Source organism: Phyllobates terribilis, unplaced genomic scaffold (assembly GCF_046119375.1).
Source record: "Phyllobates terribilis strain yellow unplaced genomic scaffold, ASM4611937v1 Scaffold_8__6_contigs__length_399053987, whole genome shotgun sequence".
NCBI lineage: Eukaryota > Metazoa > Chordata > Amphibia > Anura > Dendrobatidae > Phyllobates > Phyllobates terribilis.
In genome coordinates this window covers 81,728,779-81,754,583 of record NW_027362768.1, presented here as the reverse complement: position 1 = coordinate 81,754,583, position 25,805 = coordinate 81,728,779, and the positions used below count along the sequence as shown (strand labels likewise).

Sequence of the window (25,805 nt, the reverse complement as noted above, 5' to 3'; positions counted from 1 at the left end):
CAGATGACCGTGCTATTACTGGAAACAAATCTCTATCCAAATACCAACACTGATATTACTGCCATATGGTGACCATATAGTGGTAGATACCACTGCTGCAGAACATTTAAGAGATTATAGTACAGTTATAGATAGTGACTTACAACTGACGTTCTTTCATATGGAGTCGTCACTTTTCCAGTCTTTTCCATCTTGCCCAGACTGCCATGACATCTTCTTTCAGCCACAACTCGTCTGCAGAGATTACAACAAAGACACAATTGACTTCTCACATTTCCAACACCGTCCTCATCTATTCCCAACCTGGACAAACTCCTCATCCTGCTGCTACCCCAATATTGAGCCTTACAATTTATAATGGCCCCCACAGTAGTCCCCACACTGTATGATGGTCACCACAGTAGGCCTCAAATTTTGTAATGGCCCCTACATTATCTCCACGCTATATAATGGCCCCCACACTTTATGGAGACCCCCACAGTAGTCCCAACATTGTATGAGGAGAACCCCACAGTAACCACAACACTATATGAGGTCCCCCCACAGTAGCCCCTGCACTGTATTAGGGTCCTCCACAGTAGCCCCTACACTGTATGAGGATCCCCCACAGTAGTCCCTACAGTGTATGAAGAGCTCCCAAACTTTTTGATGCCCCCACAAACAGATGATGCCCCCATAACTTAAGATGCCCCCACACGTTTTGATTTAAAAAAAAATCATATACTCACCTAATCCAGGATCCTGATGAGTCATGATCCAAAGCACCGGCACATGCACTGGACAGCAGAGTCCCAGCGCGTCACAATGATGTCACCGTGCCGGGACTCTGACGTCCTGTGCATGTGACTGCTCTTATGTCCTGCCTTTCTGTAGGCTGCAGGCATAAGACAATCTGTGATTTTCAGAAAGGAGAGCAGTAGTGCAGGGAGATCATGTCTCCCTGCTCTACCACACAGTTTAACTATATCAGTGTGCTGCATACGTTGATATAGTTAAGGGTAGTGGTAGCTCGGGGTGGGCCGCTCTGAGCGCCGGGCCAGGGGCAAATGCGCCCTCTGCTCCCCGGTAGCTAAGCTAATGTTGTGATGGGAAGTCAGCGGGATACAAGTGAACTACTCAACCTCAAAATGTTAGGTTATAGGTTGAAGTCAATGGACTTGTGTCTTCTTTCAACCTTAAAACTATGAGACTATATAAATTTACTATAGTGGTGGTCAATCTAGTGCCACAATACAGATGATTCCATTGGAGACAGCATATTGCATTCAGTCTTCTTTGGGGCAATGTATATACAGTAAAAATTCTTTGTCTGCAATCCTCAAGATGATGCAATACTAAAATGTCACATTGTTTATCAGCGTATGTAACTGTGTATTACACCCATTGTAACCTTACTCATTCTTTTGTACTATTCATGGAAATTCTAACATTTCTCCATTCTTTTCAAAATGCTGCTTGCAATTCCAGGTACTTCTATTGTCAGAACTTGTGTGACTGATTCTATCATCAAATAGTTTTATAGCCTTGGAACGCCCTTAAGAGTGGCCTACGGCAAAAGAATATTTTGTGAGATAGTACGACTGACAACAATGATGACGGTTTACACTTGAACTTTATTAGGGGCTGATTGAGAATTTAAGGTGCTTTGTACGTAAAGAACTAATTATTGTATCTTATATGACGATGTGAGATTTTAGCTCAGCAGTGAAAAAATGTATTGAAGTAGGCAAAGTTTATTGAAATGTCAGGGGACTTTGGCTTCTTCTTATAAGGTCTGAGTCGCTTTTGTCAACTAGCAACTGTACTTCATTCAAACAAATACAAGTCATATACTATTGGTTTAGAAAATTCTTGCTACATGATGTTGGCTGCTTAGATGTCATTCTGTGGTTTCCCTTTTATTTTTTAAAGGCTATAATTACTATGGTGTTATTTTCAGTCGATCGAAGTTTCTGTTATTTTTGATGGCAAGAATAGCGCAGTCTACAGTAGACACTTGATGAACTGCATTTATATATCAAGGTGGCCTGTCAGATCTTTTCTGTATATGTTTTATGAATACATCTGTCAAAGGTGTCATAACTTATAAATGTAAGCCACGACATAAGTGTGAACAGTCTTATTTGCTAATCTTATTTGTTTAACACCTTAATGACCACCACTATGTCTTTTTACTGGCCTGAAATATAAGAGAACAGCATCCTCGACAGGTGACAATCCAGCAGTAATCAGCTGTACACTATAGCTGACAACTTGCTGCATCAGCCACAATCAGTGTTGGCACTGACCATGGCCGTTTAACCCCTTACATGCTGCTGACAATAGTGACTATGGCATCTAGATGGTTAACAGAGTGTGGGGGCTCCCTCTTTAACCCCATCAGCACCCTGAAATTATGATTGTGTGGTCCTGATGTTTGCCATGGCAATTAACGGCCAAATAACGACCTTAGACTCTGCCAAATATAGTAACCCGTTAACAACATTTAGGTGATAAAAATAAAGTTTTTCATTCTTGTCATGCCACTTTGCATTAATTCCTGAAAAGCACTTGAAGTGTTAATAAACTACCTATTAGCAATTTTGAATATGTTGAGGGGTGTGGTTTTTAAAATGGTATCAATTTTGTGGTTTTTCCAATATATAGGACCCCGAAGTCACTTCAAAACTGAACAGGTCCTTAAAAAAATCAATTTTGTACATTTCCTTGAAAAAATGAAAAATTACTGCTACATTTTTAAACCTTGTAAAATACTAACAAAATAGAAGAACATTTTACAAATGGTGCTGATGTAAAGCAGACATGAGGGAAATGTTATTTTCAAAGTTTGAAAATTGCAAATATTGTCAAATTTCGGTCAAATTTCTGATATTTTTTTTTATAAATAAACGCAAAACATATCCACCTAAATTTACCATTATCATAAAATATAATGCATCATGAAAAAGTAATCTCAGAATCAGTGAGATTCATTGAAGCGTTCCAGAGTTATTACCACATATCATATAATGACACTGGTCAGAATTGTAAAGATTTGGCCTAGCCAATAAGGGGTTAAAATAAGTGAGAGATAATTTAACAACATCCTTTTAATGAGTGAATTAAACACTTTAAAACACAACGTCATGTTCACATGCAGAAAATTAATTTTGATGGGAAAATGTCCAAAAATTCATGACAAACCTGGCATAGTACAGGTGGTTTTTGACATTAATTAGTCTTCCCTCTTACCACTCTTTTAAAAAAAGTGGTGAGAAAAAATACAGAATTAACCAGGAGGGGGCATGCTTTCAGCCAGGCTTACAAGTTTAATCTTACGCCATTATATATTAGGTATAGGTTTCAATTTCTGATATAAGGACAGCTAAACGTATGGAAAAGTTACAAAGAAGTGTGCACCTAGTAATACATTTTGCTCTAAGGAATCATATTCTGACACTGAAGCATGAATACCAGTCTTAGTAAATTTACCCCACTGTTCTCTACTTTTGAAACTTTCTCAGTGTAGGATCTACAAGGAAAATCAATAAATAATATGTCATGTGTAAGCAAGGTGCAAAATTAATTATTGCTCTACCTTTATGAAAATTATTACAATGTACTGTAGACTTTTCCTCCATATTCCAGCAAGAAAGGCAATTTGTGAAATGTCATCCACAACATGACAAACAATTACTACAAAAATAGCCTTACAATGAAGACTGCTGAGTCACATATGCTGCCATCACATATGTCACCGGCCTCGCCTGAGAAGTGTCTCGTTACTTCTTTCTTAGAATAGAATGTATGTCATGTTCAAGGAAGTAAATTAATATTATTATAGGAAAACAAACCTTCAGTTTAACCAGAACCTAGCTATCACTTCCCATAGATATGTTGTCCTTTTTTTACCTGGCATGTTCTCCAGCATCTGGCACTGTATATTTTGTGTTCCTGCATCGCTCAGTTCCTGAGATATGGCCCCCTTTTCTCTGTATTTAAATCTAGTCTTTTTTTAGCCAACTGGGCATGGTCCTCATGAAGACTCCCATGGACAATAGTTGATGGCCATATTTAGTTGGCTAAAAAAACTACATACAGGGAATAAGGGACCATGTCTCTGGAATTGAGACACAAGGTAAAAAAATACATATGTATGGCTCATGGCAGGTCTTCTGTCATGAGTCTAGTGAATGAAAATGCTAAATATAAGCAAAGTCCTTTCTCTCTACTACTGTGACCCACAGGATAATCAATGAAAAGGGGATGACATTGGTCACTTGGCACAACTGATCCATGGAGCAGCATGGTGACTCAGTGGTTCAAATGCCACCAAAGACAACATTTGCAAGGAGTCTGTATGTTCTCCCCATGTTTGAGTGGGTTTCCACCGAGTTCTCCGGTTTCCTCCCACACTCCAAAGACATAGTGATAGGGAATTTAGATTGTAAACCAAAATGGGGACAGCGATGACAATATATGTAAAGTGCTGTGGAGTTTGATGGAGCTATAGAAGTAAGCATAATAAATAAATAATTGTATAAGCAAGTAGTCTTGGTTGCATATACTGTGTATACAACACCTATTGTCCCCTGTCCACACTGTGTATGTACAGATTCCTTTATAGGTGTTAAAGGGGAAAGGCCTGGGTTCCTCTATGATCTGCTAAGTGAAGTGGCTAGTGCAACGTCCATCTGTTGCAGCCCTAATAAACAGGACCCATAACCAGTTTTAAAGTGTCCAATTTTTGCTCTTAATTTATTCCTGCTGCCCCCCCCCCCCCCCTCCGATTATTCAGTTTTTTTACTCTTCAAATACATATGGTTCCAAAGATTTGAGACTTTTTGTTTAGTGCCATTTTTTGTGGTCTTTACAAGGGGGGGTTACACCTCAATAATGCAGAGCACCCTGAAGACCCACCCCCTGAGGATCCTGCCAGCCACGTCTCATTGTTAAGACTAAACAAAAAGGCCCCTTATCTTTGGAAAAGTATGGAGGATTTTATCCAAAAAAACCTTAGGGGAGCAGTGTAAATAAACTAAGCGCAAAAACTGGTCACTTTTGACCTTGTGACAGATCCTCTTTAAGACCTTCCAAGCTCCCACGCACAGCTCAACTTTACAGTAGGCCATAATGTTTTACCAAAGGTCACCATAATACCAAGCATAAATAAATAATAGTATAACAAGAAATAAACATACTGTTACATAACTTTATTAACTACAACTAATTAAGCATACTGGATTAGTCAAATTAGACCAAGTCCACCAGCTTTAGTTGGATGATAAACCCCTCTAAACTAGATTGCAACAACACAATGGTCACCACCTGATAAACTGGCAGATTTAAAGAATCCTCGTATCCTCATTGGTTCCAGGATACAGATCAAAGACAAGTTTCTCATTTTATAAACAAGTACATACATTTTTCTAAAACTTGATTGTGCTGGTCACATAGCGACTTCTAGGTGAATCATCAAAGACAATCACGTGACTGTTAATAAATAATAATGTGAAAAACAATCAAATTTACAAACAATGCGAAAATCCTAAACAAAATCATCTTTGAAAATCCATCTTGTCAATAGACTATTATACAGTAGATACTTTTGGAATAACCATCACCTTATTCGCATACTTTAATCTTGATTCTGTAATTTTTTGATCGCTTACAGGATACACTGTAATATAGTGAAATCTCCCACCTGCCTGCAGTTTCCAGTATCTGCGGTCTCCTGGACATCTCCCACCTGCATTTGGTTTCCAGCAGACCTCCTGCTGTCTCCTGGACGTCTCTTGACTGTTTATGGTTTCCAGCATCCCAGCTGCCTATTCTTGGCTTCCTGGACATCTTCTGCCTGCCAACGGTTTCCAGCATCCCAACTGCCATGGTCTTCAGGACATCTCCCATCTGCTTGCAGCTTCCAGTAACTTTGTTTCCCGCATGCAATACCTGCCTGCTGCACCAACGCCCATGGTCTCATGTGCCCACCTGGACCTTGGGCTTGGAGGATCCACCTCACCAAGTGAGCATAACAGGTCCTCACATAGCGTCTCTTCTGTGTATGGGGGGGGGTCGGGAGAGATAGCTGTTGGCTTAACCATCATTAGGCTCACAGTCATTTATTCATCTAATCATGAATGATTGGAAAAAAAATCACAAAATTTACTGATTTGGTCTGTTTAATGGACAAAACTAGTACATGTAATAGAAGACAGCTCCTGCACTCTCCTGCGCTGTGGACAAACACATGGGGGTGGCAGACGTGACTGGCACAATTTTAACAATGATCATCTGAACCTTGTACATGAGATTTCATTAAATCTCATCAACAATATTGTAACTATTGTTTAATGGACACTGCGTCCGGATAATTAGGATGAAAAATTCACTGCAAAGATGTCCTATTTGAACATCACCTAAAACTGAAAATAATCAGCATAGAAATAGAAGTGTCTGACTCCAGTGCACAAATATACAGATGTATAGCTTAGTGGATGGGATTTGTAGAAATCCCATGCCCACTATGCGTCTCCGTGCACCAGCAGATCACCCGCGGAAACTGACATGAGGCGCGTTTTTCCAGAACGCAGCATGTCAATTTCTCTTGCGGAAACGCATGCGGATTTTCCCATAGACTTGCATTACATGAGGAAAATTCGCATGCGTAAAAACCGCATGGGTGTTTCAATACCGTTTCCGCAGTGGAAACGCACACAAAAACGCTACATGATGATCAATAAAGTTTGTTTAAAAAAAAAACTATTCTGGGAAACTCTGCAAATTTCAACATGAAGACATGAAAAACGCATGCATAAAAATTGCATGCTGCAAAACCGCATGTAAAAACCGCAAGTAACCTAATTTGCATATTAAGTGCAGAAATGGTGCAGCAATTCTGCATCGTCAAAACCGCAGCAAATCCTGACCGTGTGCACATACCCTAACGAAAGTTTATGGGAAAATCTGCATGCAGTTTTGACATGCTGCATTCTGGAAAAACGCGCCTCATGTCAGTTTCCGCGGGTGATCCGCAGGTGCACAAAAAAGCATAGTGGGCATGGGATTTCTACAAATCCCATCCACTAAGCTGTAACATCTGGCCGCTGCGGTTTTTATGCTGCATAACACGCAGCGTCAAAACCTCAGCAAATCCGGACCGGGTACACATACCCTTCGATGAGAATAGTTTTGGTCCAGTCATTGAGGACTGCTAGTGCAAAATGGCTTGAGGTCAGGTTTCAGAAAGACTCAAGTATGTGACACTACTGTCGTTTTCCTTACATGATAATAGCCTTTTTGTCCCCACTCTATGAGGTGGCACAATGAAGCCCCAATATGCTGCTTACAGGCTTCCTCAGAATTAGATCTGTACATTAGATAATACCAGCACCATCAAGGCATCTTCAACTGGCAGAACAAGTTTATCGAGGTCACAAATTAGTCAGTGGCTACACAATGAGAGACACTGATACCATAACTAAAATAATAATACAAGAGTAGTGCTGAATATCAAATGGAGATGAGGACTGACAGCCCTTTATCCTCTCAATGGATTAAAGGACACAGTCTATTGGGTTTTAGGACCCCGCAATTCTTTTGTATTCATTTCTGCAAAGCTACATTCTAAGAGCCAAACATTTTTCAATTTTCCTATCTGTATTGTTTACTTTGTGGACAGGATTATTTTTAACCTCTTCACGCCGTGGCCCTTTTCCATTTTTGCGCTGTCGTTTTTTTCTTCACAGAGCTGTAACTTTTTTATTTTTTGTTCAATATGGTTTCACCATACCATGTACTGGAAAACGGGAAAAAAATTCCAAGAGCGGTGAAATTGCAAAAAAAGTGCAATTTCACAATTATTTTTTGGTATTTGTTTTTTACCACCTTCACTATATGGTAAAACTGACCTGCCATTATGATTCCCCAGAACATTACGAGTTCGTAGATACCAAACATGTATAGGTTCTTTTCTATTTAAGTGGGGAAAAAAAATCCCAAAATGTGTTAAAGGGAATCTGTCTGATATTGCCCAGAGGGTGACACATTCCCTTTAAAAAAAAAAGTTGCCATTTTCCGAGACTCATAGCGTCTCCATTTTTCAGGATCTGGGGCTGGGTGAGAAATTATTTTTTGTGTGCTTAGTTGAAGTTTTTATTAATACCATTTTGAGGTAGATGCAATATTTTGATCGCCCGTTATTGCATTTTATTGCAATGTTGCGGCAACCAAAAAAACATAATTCTGGTGTTTTGCTTTTGTTTTCTCGTTACGCCGTTTACTTATTGGATTAATTATTTTTATATATTGATAGATCGGGCAATTCTGAACACGGCGATATCAAATATGTGTATATTTGATTTATTTTATTGTTTTATTTTAAATGGGGCAAAAGGGGGATGATTTAAACTTTTATATTTTTTTAATCTTTTTAAAAATATATATATTTTACTTTACACTATCTTCAATAGTCTCCATGGGAGACTAGAAGCTGTGATCATCTGATTGCCTGTGTTACACATAGCAGGGCTTCAGCTTTGCTGTGTGTAGCAGAAATGCTCACTTACTATGAGCGCTGACTGCTGGGCAGCGCTCATAGCATCCCAGCAATGACAACCGCTGGGGTCTCCTGCAGACCCTGGGTTGTCATGCCAACCCATCGGTGACCCGCGGTCATGTGACACGGGCGCCGATGGGCGGGACTAGTGACGCGATTCCACCCGCAGCTGTTAGGGGCACATCACAGCTGATTAGATTAGCTGTCATGTCCCCAGAAAGGTGCGCGCTCATCGCCGGAGCCAGTGACAAAGCGGGAGACACGCCATGCGCCGTACATGTACGGAAAATATCGTGAAAGGGTTAATATCATCAATTTGGGGCAGATGTAACCTATTTATTAATTTTTTTTTTTTCACTTGACACTATAAATAAAATGTTAATGTTTTTATTCATTTCATTATGATTATGTCAGCGCCAAATACTTCTTATGGTTTATTACTTTATCACAAAGTTGCAATATTTTAATTTGTTTTATTTATTTTTTTAATATGGACTTTTTAGCTTGATTCCTGCATTGCACTCAGTCAGGGCTCCTTCACACGACTGTATTTTCGGTCCAAGTGCTCTCCTTGGAAAAAAACAGATAGCACTAAGACTAGTGGGGCAGTGGCAGGTGAGCGATTTATTTCCCTGACCGAATCTGTGTGTGAACAAAATCGCAGCATTCAATGGTTTCTTACTTAAATTGGATGAGACTCCCCCATTCAAGTCTATGGGTGCGGGAAAAAAATATGGATGCCATACAGAGCCACAGTATAGTATTCGATTTTTACAGATACATTGCAATTCTGTGACATAAGAAACGGAAAATGGTCTTGTAAGGGTCCGTGCCCACGATGCGTTTTTCAAGCGTTTATGCTGCGGAATTTTTGCAGCGTAAACGCTTGGGAAATGCTTGGTAATCCTTCCCCCATGGTCCCCAATGCAATTCCGCACTTTCAATGCCCATGCTGCGGATTTTTCCACAGCGTTTTTGATGCGCTCAAAAATCCGCAGCATGTCCATTATTTGTGCGTTTACGCATGCGGAACTGCCATCTACAATGCATTAGAAAACGCAAGGCAATTCCGCATGTGCAAAAACCGCGCGAAAACCGCGTGTCAAATTCCGCACGCGTTTTTCCGGGCAAGGAGATGCAGAAATGAAGCAGAAATTTTCTGCTTCATTTCTGCATCATGGGCACATAGCCTAAATGATTCATAGCTGCTGATGTAAAAAACAGATTGCATACGGACGGCACACAGATGACAATATAGAAAAAAATCGTCCCACTTTTCTGGATGAAACTCTGAACAATTTTTCATATGCTTGTGTGAACCTACTCTCAAAGGGATTACCATTATTTATCACAATTCAGTATTATCACACAAATTATATAAACTTTATGTAAAATGATTTATTTTCACCAGTGCTAAACACTGCATTCGTCTTCATAGTTGATGATTTACACTGGGCCATATATTGCTATGTTATGAATGCTAGTTATTCTTCTAATATTGGCAATAATTCACACAAATCAACCCTAGAATGGAATTTAAATTGTCTATGACATTTTCCAGTATTTATTTTGATGTACTATAGGCTTTATTTGGCCAAACATTCTGGGGATGAGAATGGGCAACAAGGTGAGAGAGCTGTTCAAAAATATTTCTGTCTTGCTTGAAAGGTGGCCAGCTGTGTCTGACAACCAGACACCCCATCCATTACCCCTTAATTCCTCCAGAAAGGCATCACTGCAGATGAAAACCCCATACAGAATGGCTGGAGATAGAGAATAAAAATTCTGATTCATCATCAACATCTGTAAGAGGAAGCAGTGAAATCCCTGAAGAGCCCTTGCAGGATTTGCCATTAGTGAGGAGAGACTGCCATCTGCTGGCCAGGCAAAATCAAGTGGAACCAATTTGTACTAGAAGATTTGCAGGGGGATCGAGTTTGTGTGCCGGACCTGATCAGGTGACCCGCATGAGTGACTTCCTTGATATAAAAGCCCTGCTTGCCAAACCACAGGCAGATTTGGCGCCAGAGAAGAGAGCAGAGCAGATGTGCTCCAGGGATGTTGCCAAGGCCAGCATGACAGGCCTCAGCGGGAAGTCTACGCCACCGAGGTGTCGGTCACCACCTGGCAAGGCCCAAATTCTGCTCAGGAAGACTCAGAGTTCCACCTGCGCCGGTCAGGACCAGGATCCGCACCATACATCCCTCAAGCCTCAGAGATCAGACTTCGCCTGTCAAGAGCCGAGGCACAGTCCTTTCCGGCCCAAAACACTACCGCCGACGGTCAAGCCGAGAAGATCCACATGGAGACTGCGACAAGATAGGTACGTCTGCGATTGTGGAGGGACAACGCACGTGAGCAGGGGAGTCACTTTCAGCTATAACCTACAGTACCGGGGTCGGCTGGGAGAGACTTGGAAAACCTGGTGACCCCCGCTACGACAAGAGCTGCAGAAGGAACTTAGCTGGTGACTCCCACAAATGGGCGCACCTCATTTGTTAAGGGAACATTAATGTTATATAGAGAAGACTTTATTTGATATTCCAAGCTTTGTGTTATTTGTTTCATTGATGATTTGCATTATTATTATCACTAATTGTTCAGAGTTACTTTAAAGTACTGTAAAATTACTACTGCATTTAAGTAAGAATTACATCGATCCCTGACCGTCGTTGCCTTGTGTTATCTGTGCGTTGCATCCAGACACCTGCGTTACACATCTATAATCAGATGCAAAAAAAATATTGACTTTATAGGAGTTTTTTACACAGCGGAGAAAAAAAATAGCAGCGCAGACTTGTGCAATACACAATACAGAAGCCATAGAGCTTTATGAAACCTATGACTACTGATACCACATTGCTTAAGTGTATGCATGAAGAAGGAAGTGGAAACGCTGTGTGAACTGATTCTGAGTTAATATTTGCAGTCCACAGTCCCTAAGATGTGATATACATTATATTCTTAGTAATTTTGCAACCCTCCATTGTTGTGGCTGTCAAATGATTTAATATTCGATCCAATAAATCCTGTGTCAGTGAATGTTGTCAGTACCTATACCAGCTTAGTTTACATACACCCCTCCCTTCGAGGTGTGGGATAATGACTAGCACAGTCTGTCTTACCTGCCTCCTACACCTGGGACTGATCCTCCGGTAGCCTCAGTATTACCTCTCCTATCCCCTGGACCTATGTTCTGGATTTCGTAGAATATTGCAGACAGGGCCAGCATATTGGTGAGTGTTCTGCGGTCACTTATTATTTTGTTATCATATGAGGTTTTTAAAATGATAAACACTAGTAATGTAGAAGCAGAGGAGATAAGATGTACGCTTCATACTAGCAAAAGTAGTGAAGCAATTTGGGGATGTACAGCAAGGATTATGTAAAGCTTAAAAGTATAGTGAAAAGTTCTACAACTTTATTATACTTAGTGTTTAAATTCCAAGATCTCTATTTGGTCTTGTTTATAGCTAGAAGCTGAAAATGTATGCAGACAGGAAAACTCTTTCAGCTGGGAATTACCTAAGTATCCAGCTTCAGCAAAACTGTGAGCCTGGACTGTGAGCTGATGCACTTTATTTACCCTTATATACTGTATTAGATCAGTAAGGGCAGATGCAGACGACTGTGTATTCTCTCATCCGAATGAATTGGGCCGATTATGCTCCGATCAGAATGTGGGTACAGTGTGATGAAATTATGTCGGATAAGGAGGAGATGGAAAAAAAAAGTCTCAATCTTCTCCATTCTGTCAATTTGTGGAAATCAGACTGCACTTAGATGTCATCCAAGTGCAGTCCGATGTTTTTCATGGACTCATTGTCTTGCATGGCTGATCTGAATATCGGATCAAGGTCGGACATGCAGCGTTTTTCTTTTTTTTTCCCTAGACCGGCTCTGTCCAAGGAAAATATCTGACATGTGCACCACCCCATTGAATAACATTGGTCCGGGTGCGATCCGATGTTTTATTGGATCGCATTTGGACTGAAAATATGGTCGTCTACACGAGCCCTAAGATAGGATAAATACTTGTGCTGATGGCGTATTTAGTGGTTACTTTGTTTACATATTGGTTTTTCCTTCCGTCAGAGGTAGACATCAGGATTGGAATATTCCCCTAAGTACACCTTCGAGAGATTGATTCCCTTATTAAAAGTACATTTTGTACTCTTGTATCTATAGCAGACTACACTTTCCAATACAGTTATAAAAAAGTATACCAAGCTATACCTGCGCAGCATATACTGTAATGTAGTGACACCCCTTTGAAATACACTAGGGGCACAATTTATCAAGACTAGCATTGTTCACACCAGTCTTGATGAGGAGGTGTTCTGGAGGCTGACGCTCTTGATTCATGAATCAGGAGCACTGGACAAGTGGTGTGCACCTCTCTGTGCGCCTCGCCGCAAATTCTACTCCAGTCCATGCTGGAGTAAGATTTGTGGCACAGCAAATGCCCCCGCTCATCATGAATTTAATGAGTGGAGGTCTCCATGTCTCTGTCCCTCCCCAGATCCGTCCATTTTGTTGTAGCTGGACAAAAATGATGTAAGAACGCCAAAAGTCAGAACATTTTAGCACAGTCTCGATTTGCACCAAAATTATGCACCAAACAGCATGGATTTATACAGTGTGACCGTAAAAATAAAAAAATAAAGCTATACTTACCCCCAATCCCCCGCTGCGTGTGCCGTCGCGCTCGTCCTGGCTTCTTCCGGGTTGCCGGCATCTCGCGAGACAGCCTGCGGTCACATGACCGCGACGTCATCTCAGGTCCTGGAAGGAGAAGCGCTGCAGGGGCCGCCGGACAGGTGAATATAAACTTTATTTTTTATTTTATTCTTTTTTTCACAGGTACAATGGTACTCAGGTCTGGAAGAGAGTCTCCTCTCCTCCAGAACTGGGTACCATCCGCACATTGAACCGCATATAATGCGCATGTACAAATGTACAGACGCGGATTATATGCGTCTCAATGCAAGTCAATGGCGGCCATTCCGCTGCGCTTCCGCAAAATTAATGAACATGCTGCGGATTTATGAGCGCTGCAGAAACGCTGCGGAAAAATCCGCAGCATGTGCATTGACATTGCGGAATGCCATTGAGGACCATGGGGTGCGGATTACCATGCGTTTTTGATGCATTTCCGCTGCGGAAATTCCGCAGCATAAACGCATGAAAAACGCGTCGTGTGCACGCAGCCTTAGGCTAAGTTCTCATGATGAGTATTTAGTGTATTTTCCCACTGCATATTTTTTTTGCTCAAAAAACACAACATATTGCAATTCAAGCAAAGTGGTTGGGACTTCTGTACTTCTCATGCCCACTGTGCTTCTTTTTACGCTGCGCAGACTGAGCTAAAGTGCGTTTTTGAAATCCGCAACAAGTAAATTTTTCTTGCTGTAAATAAGCCTTTTATTTGCTGATTTTCCACACAGACTAAAATGAGGTGAGGAAAAACGGCAACGGAAATGCAATAAAAATGCAAGTAATATCCGCACACAATTTTTTCCGTTAAGTTTTATCAAAGCTAAGTACAAAGAAGTTTCTAAACACGAAATGACAAAAGGAGGTAAAAAAACACAGCAGAAATAAGATAATAAAAAAACACATGTAAAAAACACTCATAAAACACAAAGAAAAAATGCAGGTAACTTAATTTACGTAATAGGTGCAGAAATGCTGCAGAAAATCTGCAACATCAAATACTCAGCAAATGTGCACAGTGAGAACTTAGCCTTAAAATTGACATTAAATTAATTGACTTTGCTTAGAATATAATATATAATAAATCCAAGAAAAAAAAGAAGTACAGCTGCTTTAACTTCAAAACCAATATATCTTTATTAAGTACACATAGAAATGTTAAAATAAGGAGAAGTAGCAGAGAGACCCCACACATTAACGGTCTACAGATTAGAAATGCATATATAAAATTGCAAAACAGATGCAGGCAAAAAAAGGAATATCAAGCATACAGCAGAGGTTATATTCCCAAGTGGGAAGCATACAGAGTGCCATATATACTGACCAGTGTTAATTTAGTAAATTCAAAAATAAATCATATTAATCTGAGATATTGAGAACAAAATGCTTTTTATCCCTCTGTCGGTATATGCCCATAGAGTAGTACAACCACATTGGAAGACACTGTGTAAAAAAACAAAAACAATGCACACTTATCCACAATACTTGGGTATGGTGGGGGCACGTTCCCCAACGCGCGTTTCGTGTCAGCTTCTTTCTATGTGTAATTAATAAAGATATATTGGTTTGAATTTAAAGCAGCTGTACTTCTTTTTTTCTTGGATTTATTTGCTATTTGAAGTGCTGCATTGTATAGGCCAGGTTGGATTAGTTTAGAATATAATATGTATAAGCATCTCTCACCTGTCCCCTGATGGTGGATATGAGGTGCAATGAAGAACAGCATGTTTAATTTCTGCTTACCTGATTTTATGTTTTTACACCAAAAAAAGTCCAGGTCTCTATTGCTGTCGGTGACTTACATATTCATCGGAAGGTGGGAAAATAATTATTTGGGTTTCAAGTGTTTCAGGATAACAAAGTTGGTAGAAAAAAAACACATTTTTTTTCAGAGTACTAGAAATGTAACTAAATTCAACAGACTGCATCTCATTGTTGTAGACCATCGACAATACCATTAGGCTATGTTCCCATATACTGTAAATACAGCTTTTTTTCTGCAGCATTTCACTGTATAAGCAAAGTGGATGTGATTCCATGAAAACTCCTGCCCGCTTTGCACACCTAAAGACGCTATTAAACTGTACACTTTTGGTGCTTTTTCTCTTTATAGGCTATGGGGAGCCTGACAAAAAAGCACATTTAAAGCATATATGAAACAAACTTAAAAATCCATGTAAAGTCACAGTTTTTAAGTGCAGAATCACAGCTTTTCTGTATTATAAAATGCTGCTTCAAATCTGCAGAAAAAAAAACAAATAAAAATGCAGCCAAATTGTAATAATCAAAAAAGATTGTTACTGCATATTTTGGTGTGGACACCTGCGGGTAAAAAGACAGCAAAAAAATGTAGCATTTATGCTACATGTAATCACGGCCCTTAGTACAAGAGCTCAATATTGGTTATGGCAGGGAATGATTGTTACATAATACAATGTATGGGAAAGAAATAATACGTATTTAATTCAGCATCTAAATGATAAAAGTCATGAAAATTGTTTATAATTGCCAGTCGTTTATAATTCCGTGACTGCAGGTGTCAGGTCCAATAACAGAAGTATCTTATCGTTGTTCTTTGTAAAAGAAATTCCGGGTAGGTAATTTTTTAATGTTTGGCTTCAAGTATATCCATAAAGCCCCATGCCCCATACCCCAGCCCTATACCCATAGAAAGTTGCAGGTGACTGCACTTTTCTATGCAAAGGCATCTGTCCAACAAAGCGTATACTTCTAAATTGGAGACACATACCAGTATATATGGTGATATCCACCAACATATATATATCAGAGATGGACAGTTAGAAACTAGACTATCCTGAACCCTCTGATATCGACAAGTGGGGGCACCGGACAACTGATTGTCATAGAAGAAGTTGATCGGACATGCCCGATTTCAGATTACCGATCGCTTTGTTCTCCCAGAGATAAACCGCCGGTCCACATGTCAGTCGGCATCTTTGTCATTGGGCGACATAGGAGCGATCGGCCGAACAAGCACCTCTATGTATGGGAGAGGCTGCTGAAATTGTTATGTTCTGCTACCAGAGCTAAGGAAAGAGAGGAGATCTGTCCCTACGATAGAACTCAGCTTAATCCCTACGATGTAACAGGGAACCTGATCCTGCGATCAGACCTGCTAAAGTCCTAAGCTAGTCTGTACGGAGACCTATAGATGTGGGGAAGGAATCCCTACAAGTACTAAGGACTGGGAGGAATATGGGACACCTCCTAACAGAAATAGTAGCAGACAGACGAACAAACAAAATATATAGAACATAGAGGTCAGTAGACCAAGCAAACTAACAGAGCAAGACACAGAGCACAGGCTAGCTAGAAAGTAGATATACAATGAAGTCCAGCAAAGCCAGAAGGGCGGAGCAGGATTAAATAGGCCAACAAGGTCATGTGACCAGCAAAGGAAAAAAAAACTAAGAGCAAGGTTCTAACAGAAATGGCTGTTGGTGGAACGATCGGTCGAAGCATCGTTTAGCCAACAGCCATCGAATGTGAATGGGGTTAAGGCTAAGTTTACGTACAGCACAGACCAAAAGTTTGGACACACCTTCTCATTTAAAGATTTTTCTGTATTTTCATAACTATGAAAATTGTACATTCACACTGAAGGCATCAAAACTATGAATTAACACATGTGGAATTATATACTTAACAAAAAAGTGTGAAACAACTGAAAATATGTCTTATATTCTAGATTCTTCAAAGTAGCCACCTTTTGCTTTGATGTCTGCTTTGCACACTCTTGGCATTCTCTTGATGAGCTTCAAGAGGTAGTCACCGGATATGGTTTTCACTTCATAGGTGTGCCCTGTCAGGTTTAATAAGTGGGATTTCTTGCCTTATAAATGGGGTTGGGACCATCAGTTGTGTTGTGCAGAAGTCTGGTGGATGCACAGCTGATAGTCCTACTGAATAGACTGTTAGAATATGTATTATGGCAAGAAAAAAGGAGCCAAGTAAAGAAAAACGAGTGGCCATCATTACTTTAAGAAATGAAGGTCAGTCAGTCCGAAAAATTGGGCAAACTTTGAAAGTGTCCCCAAATGCAGTTGCAAAAACCATCAAGCGCTACAAAGAAACTGGCTCACATGAGGACCGCCCCAGGAAAGGAAGACCAAGAGTCACCTCTGCTTCTGAGGATAAGTTTATCAGAGTCACCAGCCTCAGAAATCGCAGGTTAACAGCAGCTCAGATTAGAGACCAGGTCAATGCCACACAGAGTTCTAGCAGCAGACGCATCTCTTCAACAACTGTTAAGAGGAGACTTTGTGCAGCAGGCCTTTATGGTAAAACAGCTGCTAGGAAACCACTGCTAAGGACAGGCAACAAGCAGAAGAGACTTGTTTGGGCTAAAGAACAAAAGGAATGGACATTATACCAGTGGAAATCTGTGCTTTGGTCTGATGAGTCCAAATTTGAGATCTTTGGTTCCAACCACCGTGTCTTTGTGCGACACAGAAAAGGTGAACGGATGGACTCTACATGCCTGGTTCCCACCGTGAAGCATGGAGGAGGAGGTGTGATGGTGTGGGGGTGCTTTGCTGGTGACACTATTGTGGATTTATTCAAAATTGAAGGCATACTGAACCAGCATGGCTACCACAGCATCTTGCAGCGGCATGCTATTCCATCTGGTTTGCGTTTAGTTGGACCATCATTTATTTTTCAACAGAACAATGACCCCAAACACACCTCCAGGCTGTGTAAGGGCTATTTGACCAAGAAGGAGAGTGATGGGGTGCTACGCCAGATGACCTGGCCTCCACAGTCACCAGACCTGAACCCAATCGAGATGGTTTGGGGTGAGCTGGACCGCAGAGTGAAGGCAAAAGGGCCAACAAATGCTAAGCATCTCTGGGAACTCCTTCAAGATTGTTGGAAGACCATTTCCGGTGACTACCTCTTGAAGCTCATCAAGAGAATGCCAAGAGTGTGCAAAGCAGTCATCAAAGCAAAAGGTGGCTACTTTGAAGAACCTAGAATATAAGACATATTTTCAGTTGTTTCACACTTTTTTGTTAAGTATATAATTCCACATGTGTTAATTCATAGTTTTGATGACTTCAGTGTGAATGTACAATTTTCATAGTCATGAAAATACAGAAAAATCTTTAAATGAGAAGGTGTGTCCAAACTTTTGGTCTGTACTGTATGTGCTAACAAAATCTCATTTCTCATACTATTCGGCTGAAGTATGTAGGGAATATGCTGCCCTTTGTGCAGTCAATGGTATACATAAACTGTCTAGTTCTATGCGTCCAGCCATATGTTCAACTGGTTCATCTGTTTGTGGTGTGATTTAGCTTAATCTGTCTTGTTTTAAAGCTTCTTATTTTATAATGTTTCTTATTTAGCCCAGTACAAAAATGCAGAGAAAATTAACTATAAAGTGAGAGATAACTGGAATTTACGGCATTTAGTCCCCTGTATTGCTATTCAGGTTCTTTTTCCGAATGTAGATGTAAATGTGCACTGCAAATTGTTTCTAAGATAACTTTCCTTTATCTGCTTCTACAGGTAGAAATGGAGCATTTTATAGCATTACTTATTTGCGTTATTCGATGTTCGGTGACAGTATTTGGATACCCAAATGGACAAATAAGCGCTTCCTGTGACAGCATGCTTCCAACTCATGGGAGCAACGGTCCTCAATCATCGGTGGCGCCGTATACTATCACTGTGTCCAAAACTACTTTTGTACCTGGTGACGTTATTAACGGTGAGCTGCTGAGGGTTTTATTACTGTACTTTCAACTCTAAATTTAGCTGCAAAAGTAAATAATGAAAAGTATCACCAAAATGTTTTATTAATTAAAACCATATTGTGAAACATATCATTCCTCTTATAATCTGTTATTGTTTTCTGATTGAGAAGTGATTTTTCCCAAATCATTTTGGTATTTTTTTCTATTGCTGGAACCATTCACCCTTAAGTTGATAGATGAAAATGATTTAAAGGTAGATACCAGCCAATAAGTTATTAATATTTTTTTTAGAAACTTTTCATTTTTTAATGAGGCGTACGGCAAAGCTCTGTACATGACGTCCCCTAGTGCGGAGCCACACCGGCTCCGTGAGACGTGGACATTTTTTTTCCCAGGAGCGATGCTCTGCACATCTCAGCATTACATTGACTGCCCATTAATTTAAATGGAAACTGTAATGCTTCATTTTTTTCTGTAGAGGAATTGAACGCTATTTGGCAAGCTCCCACAAAAATGACATGTGGCTCTATGCCCAACCAACTTTGTTGGGAAAGGTTGTATTTTGCTTAAGTGATTTTCTTTTTTTTTCAATGAGTTGCTCAATCTTTTGACAATTTTGTGATCATTAATTGACAAGAACAATGTGCTACTATCTTTTTGGCAAAAAAACGTTTCGGAAATGTTTGTTGTTGCAAGGCATGAGTTTTGCTGCAACTCATTTCACTCCCAAATTTCTCCATAACAAATCATCAATGGTTTAATGGCATTCTTTCAGAATGGCTGGACGATTATTTTCACATTTTCATCAGTTTGAATGGTCAATAAACATCAGAAACGAGGTTGATCATCAAATGACATTTCATCTTTTAAAAGATAAAACACTAGGGAGAATAAAGCGCAAATAGGATCTTATCCAACAAACAATAAAGGTACTCTTATCAGATTGTGCTAACCTGATCCATGGTAATATGCGTTTTTAAGTTGAAATTCAGCAGCTGCGAATCCACAGGTTGGCAAAACGGATGAGTATCAGGATCTGGAGAATTTGTGGATACCTCTCGTGCTGCCGATTATTGAAGACGTCAATTGACAGAAGATTATTAAACTTGCAGTGTTTATTCAACGTGTTTCGAAGCGACAGGTACTTCTTCTTCAGGAAACAACCACATATCACTTTGAAACGCGTTGAATAAAAACTGCAAGTTTAATAATCTTCTGTCAATTGACGTCTTCAATAATTGGCAGAGCGGGAAGTATCGACAAATTCTCCAGATCCTAAATTTCATCTCGTTTAAAATGGAAGAACTATTCATAATCTTGTGTTTTCGTCATAGCAGCTTACTTGTAGGCTGTTTGTAGCATAAGAACCATTTATGATGCTTTTTTTCCAAAAAGAAACATAACTTAATAGCCATAACAAAATAGTTCGAAATATTGAACAACTCATTAAAAAAAAATGACTGGAGCCAAACAATGTCAACAAACTGACTAAGAAGGGTTCCAAAAACAATCACCTAGTGGTGGAAGCTGGTACTACAAGCACCCTGCCCTCTAGAAGCCAATTCCTGTTTATTTTGGATACCCCTTCGTACATAACAAACAACCCTTCGACATTCCATTGCCTGCAACCAAATAGAAAAATATGTCGTAGATAGCAGTGCATGGGTTAATTAATTTCACATTTTCCTTCAAAGCTACCAGAAGTATAATCCCAGATAAACTAAAGTATTCCTCATAGAGTTCATAGGTTGGATCCTTCCTGATAGGTGTCAGCTGGTTCAGGTTTACTGTGCGCCTGAGCGTTAATGAGACTCAAACCCAGAGGGAAAATTGCAGATTTGCATTTTCCACAAGTTATTGTTAGAGATGTGGGAAGTAATTATAGACCAACACCATTTTTAGGTAGAGCAGATCCTGAAGATTTACGTGTTTGCCTGTATTTAGTCCTTGTCCTATGTGAAACAGCCTAAACTTTAATGGGATTTTCCACTTAAAAGAAAACAACTTGTGATGATTGCATACTTGCAAAGCAATGAACAAGGCACCATCCTAGAAACCAGCGCCAGCTCTGTATGTTTGGGCTGCATCGGTGATGTTTCGACGACAGCGCCCATCACCGCTGCAGCCAATCACTGAGCTCAGCGGCTCTGCTGATGTAGAGGGCACAAGCCGCAGAGCTTAGTGGTTGTCTGCCATGATGATGTGCGCTGTTGTCGTGATTTCACTGCTGAAGTCAAAACTCGGAGGAGCAGCAGAGAGACAGCGCTGGACCGGCTGATGGAGAATGCGATCAGTCGTTAATGTTTTACAAGTTTGCAATCATTAGGGCATAAGTTTTTAAAAGTGGAAAAATCCTATAAGCCTTACAAATAAAATATCAATCACAGCAATTCTATTAAAAGAGGTTGTGACGAGAGCATAGCAGCCGAGTCCCCATGATTCTATACTAAGAGAGGTTACCCCCTGTATGTTGCCATATGGTGCCACTGCGGGAGAACACTACTGCAATACTTTGGCTTCCAGTGAAACATCCAGTGGTACATAATAAATCTACAGGGTTTGTATTATGGCTGTGTACAACCTGTAATTTAGCCATTTGCCATATGTATTAGATTTTACCCTGTAATAAAGAATCCGTTCATTATTGACCCTGACTGATCTATAATTATTCTATACTTTTTAATTTCAGTGACTATACAGTCTAAATCTGCTGCAAACTTATTTAAAGGATTTCTACTTGAAGCCCGATTAGTGGGAGGAAATGGGATTACTGGAACATTTACCACCTCGGATGCTAAAACTCAAATATTAACATGCGCTCAGGCAGTAAGTCTGTCACTTGTATTAAACATTATAGAGCTGCTTTATTAAGACCTTATGTCTCATGTTGTGGTCTAAAAACGGATATCTTGAATAGATTGCAGTAACTTTATTAAAATGTGCATACTTTTTAAAAGGTTGGGTGCAGTTTGGACTTCTAAAGTCTGAAAAGAAATGAAAGTATTGGACAATTTTTTTTTCTTAGTAACTTTGCAGAAAATGCAACTTAATAAATGTTGGCCTTTATTTATATCCATTTAATACTCATTAATTTTACTCTAATTGATATCTTGTAAATAAATGTGTTTTTCTATATAATATAACTTATATACTTACATAGTAAGGAGAAATAGATCTGACGTCATTAACTGCATCCACGTTCCTTGTATTAGACATAACATGACTGGGGCAAAATTATCAAACCTGTCTAAAAGAATACTGTCCTTGTTACCCATCGCAAACAATCAGAGTGCAATTTTCATTTTTTAGCATCTTTTGAAAAATAAAAGCTAAGCTCTGATTGGTTGCTTTGGGCAAAAAATATATTTTTACTTTTAGAAAGTTTTGATACATGTAGCCAAGTGGGTAGAAATAATTAAGACAGCCTATTTTTATGTTGGTCTTAATAAAAAAACTACTAAAATAAGATGAGCCTAATTATTTAAAGGGTGGACACCATCAGCTACGGGCGTAGGTTTGTGCTAAAATGTACAGCAATTTTTGTGTTACACAGCTGGTATATTCCTGTAACGGAAGCAACCCGAGCTTACTCTGATCGCTACTGTTTAGCCATTTAAATATAAATATATATATATATATATATATATATATATATATATGTATATATATATATATAATTTTTTTTATTTATTTGTTTATTTCATTTTGTTTTATTTTATCTATTAGTCCGCTAAGGGAACATGAACCTGTGATTGTTTGATCGCCTGTTCTGTATACTGCAACACCACAGTATTGCAGTGTATATATAGAACAGGTTAAAGTCCCCTAAGGGGACTAAAAGATACAACTAAATAAGTAAACAAATAATAAAAAAATGAATTTGAATCACCACCCCCAGCTTTTCCCTTGTTAAAATTAAAGAAATAAAAAATAAGTATATTTGTCCATAAAAATCCGATCTGTAAAAATGTTAATTTAATTTTCCCAAAAGGTATACGACATAAAGCCTCCCACATTTTGTCAGTTGCTGCATCTTCCTTTAAAAATGCAATAAGAAGTGACCAAAAGATCATATGTATCCAAAATAATTATACTGACCTGGAAAATTATGTTGCCAGGTCTTTTTTACCACACTATGAATACCATAAAAAAAAGTAAAATTGCATTTTTTTCACCATTTCAGCCTAATTGAATTCTATCATTCAATTTACCAGTAGATTGTATGATAAAATGATTGTTTTCATTCAAAACTACAAGTTGTCCTGCAAAAAAATAAAGCCATGTACGGCCATGTTAATGGAAAAATCAAAAAGTTCTAACTCTTGGATGAAGGGAAGGGAACAAAAAGTGCAAAAATTGAAAAACTGCTTGTTTGGGAAGTGGTTAAAGAGAACCTGTCATCATGAAAATACAGTCTAATCCATGTTATAGAGCAGTGGGAGCTCAGCAGATTGATATTTATTTTATTTAACTCACTTATATAGTGCCATTAATTCCACAATGCTTCACAGACAATATTGGCACTGTCCCCATTGGGGCTCACAATCTACATTCCCATTGGGGCTCACAATCTACATCCCCTATCGGTGTGTCCTTGGAGTGTGGGAGGAAACTGGAGAACATACAACATGGGGAGAACATACAAACTCCTTGCAGATGTTGTCCTTGGTGGTATTTGAGCCCAGGACCCCAGCGCTGCAGGGCAACAGTGCTAACCACTGAGCCACCATGCTGCCGCATTGATATATAGTTTTATGATATAACATTCAGTATAACCTGTGTTTTAACCATTTACGCTTCTGATCTTTCTGGGATTTTCAGTCCAGTGGGCGGTCCTATTAGTGATTGACAGCTGTCTCTATATGCACACTTATACAGAGAAGCTGTCAGTCATTGGTAGGATCGCCCACTAGACTGAAAATCCCAGAAAGAGCAGAGGTTTAAATGATGAAAACACAGGTTATACTGAATCTTTTCTCACAAAACTATGTATCCACGTACTCAGCTCTTCCAGGTCTATAACATGGTGTCTTCAGATTGGACTGCATTTTCCTGGTGACAGGTTCCCTTTAAAGGGGTTGTCCACTACTTTATATGATCCCCCAATGTATTCCCCCAGGGCCCATAAGTGTTTCTCTAAATACCTTGTGGTGCCTTTTCTGCCTGTCAGCGGCGCTATCACTGGCCGCTCACAGGCATCACGTGATCCCCGGCTGCAGCCGGCGCTGACATCCGCTGACGTCACGACAAGTCCACGCTGCAGCCGAGGGTCTCTCTTCCGCGTTCCACCGGTGGATGCTGGGTTGTGGGCGGGGTTACCCCGTGCGTCACACCCGGCATCCACCGCGCGTTTTCCCAGTGAATGAGGAGAAGGAGAACGTGTGGTAGATGCCGGGTGTGACGCACGGGGTAACCCCGCCCACAACCCAGCATCCACCACGGGGAGCGCGTCATTGATGTCACGCCTCACTTGACGTGACATCAGTGACGGGTCACGTGATGCCTGTGAGCGGCCAGCGATAGCACTGCTCAGAGGCAGAAAAGGTACCGCATGGTATTTACAAAAACCCTTCTGGGCCCCGGGGGGATACATTGGGAGGTTCATATAAAGTAGTGGACAACTTCTTTAAATTTGTCAGACCACATGTGGCCTTGCACAGCCACCTTTTAGCAATCTCTGCCCGTTTTTTTTTAAAAAAGTGGTGTGAGCCACGAAAGCATAAAAATGTTGTAAATTATTGAGCAAATATGGTGTGTGATATATTTTGCACCTTTTTTCCCTAGAAATTCAGCATGGGGATGGTAGGAGTAGGGGGAATGATATTTTTCCTAGTGCTTACATTTTGCTCACTGTATTTTATAACCTAGAATTGGCTTGTTCTGTTGATCCAAAGGAAAGCAATATTTAAACCCCTGTGGGATAGTAAAAAAAATATGCTTTTCCTTTTCTAAGGAATGTGCCTGCATTTTGGTGTCCTCATCATAGTCTTGATCCTACTAAACTGAGCTAACTGTAAAACTCGATGGTGATTGAAGCTCAGTTCAGTAGAACAATTGGAATATTGTTATTGCTGCTATAATATAAAAGCTATAATGTGCTTTGAGGCTGAGCAAATGTGGCCTAAAAGTAGAAGTGTGGGAATATTGGTATTGACGCCATCTAAAAGTGGCCTTGGTGTGTGGATGAATAAGAAGTAGTGTTTTATCTCCATTGTATGTAAATACTTCATTTCTTCTATTTAGAATGCAGCTGTCAGTCACACAAATAATGACCAAAAATCCAGCATTACCGCTCTCTGGACAGCTCCACAAGGAGCAGGACCTGTGCGCTTTAGGTATGTATTACGATTTTGGCATAGTGCCTGGATTAGGGGACAATTGCCTTTGTAGAGTCATTCTCCTGAATGCGCAAGTATTTTGTATTACGATAAGAGTGTGTATATTTCCCCTTTTAGACCCTTGTCTGATGATATTTACAGATATATAATTTCCAGATATGACACCCCATTCCATACATGTAAGAAGATAGACTTATTACCCACATCCCCCTTGAAGACATGAGTATTGCTATGTTGTATAATGTTAATTGTGATATGCTTTTAGTGTTGGTGTTGTGTTCTGCCCGACAGTAGGGAGAGTTAGAGTTAATGATTGGGACTAGCCCAGATTGGGAGGGACTAAAGTAAAGAGACAGAGTCAGTCTCCTGTCATGAAGTTCGATAGAGCCCAGCGTGCAGTAAAAGTGGACCTATGGTTTGACTAGTGAGTAGAATCACGTGACGTGGGTGTTCCTGAGATGAGTGGAGACTGAGGTGACGGATAGAATGATCCTG

At 39.9% G+C, this 25,805-nt stretch overlaps 1 protein-coding gene across 1 annotated transcript in view; it reads left to right on the top strand.

Annotated features, from left to right (window-relative positions):
* Positions 1-11,608: 11,608 nt before the first annotated feature.
* LOC141156738 (putative ferric-chelate reductase 1) overlaps positions 11,609-25,805 on the top strand; it is an 83,757-nt gene continuing 69,560 nt past the window's right edge. The window contains exons 1-4 of the mRNA XM_073643066.1: positions 11,609-11,772; positions 18,785-18,986; positions 21,662-21,798; positions 25,216-25,307. Coding sequence (XP_073499167.1) covers positions 18,791-18,986; positions 21,662-21,798; positions 25,216-25,307 — 425 coding nt within the window. The 5' untranslated portion in view covers positions 11,609-11,772; positions 18,785-18,790. The remainder of the gene's footprint in view (positions 11,773-18,784; positions 18,987-21,661; positions 21,799-25,215; positions 25,308-25,805) is intronic.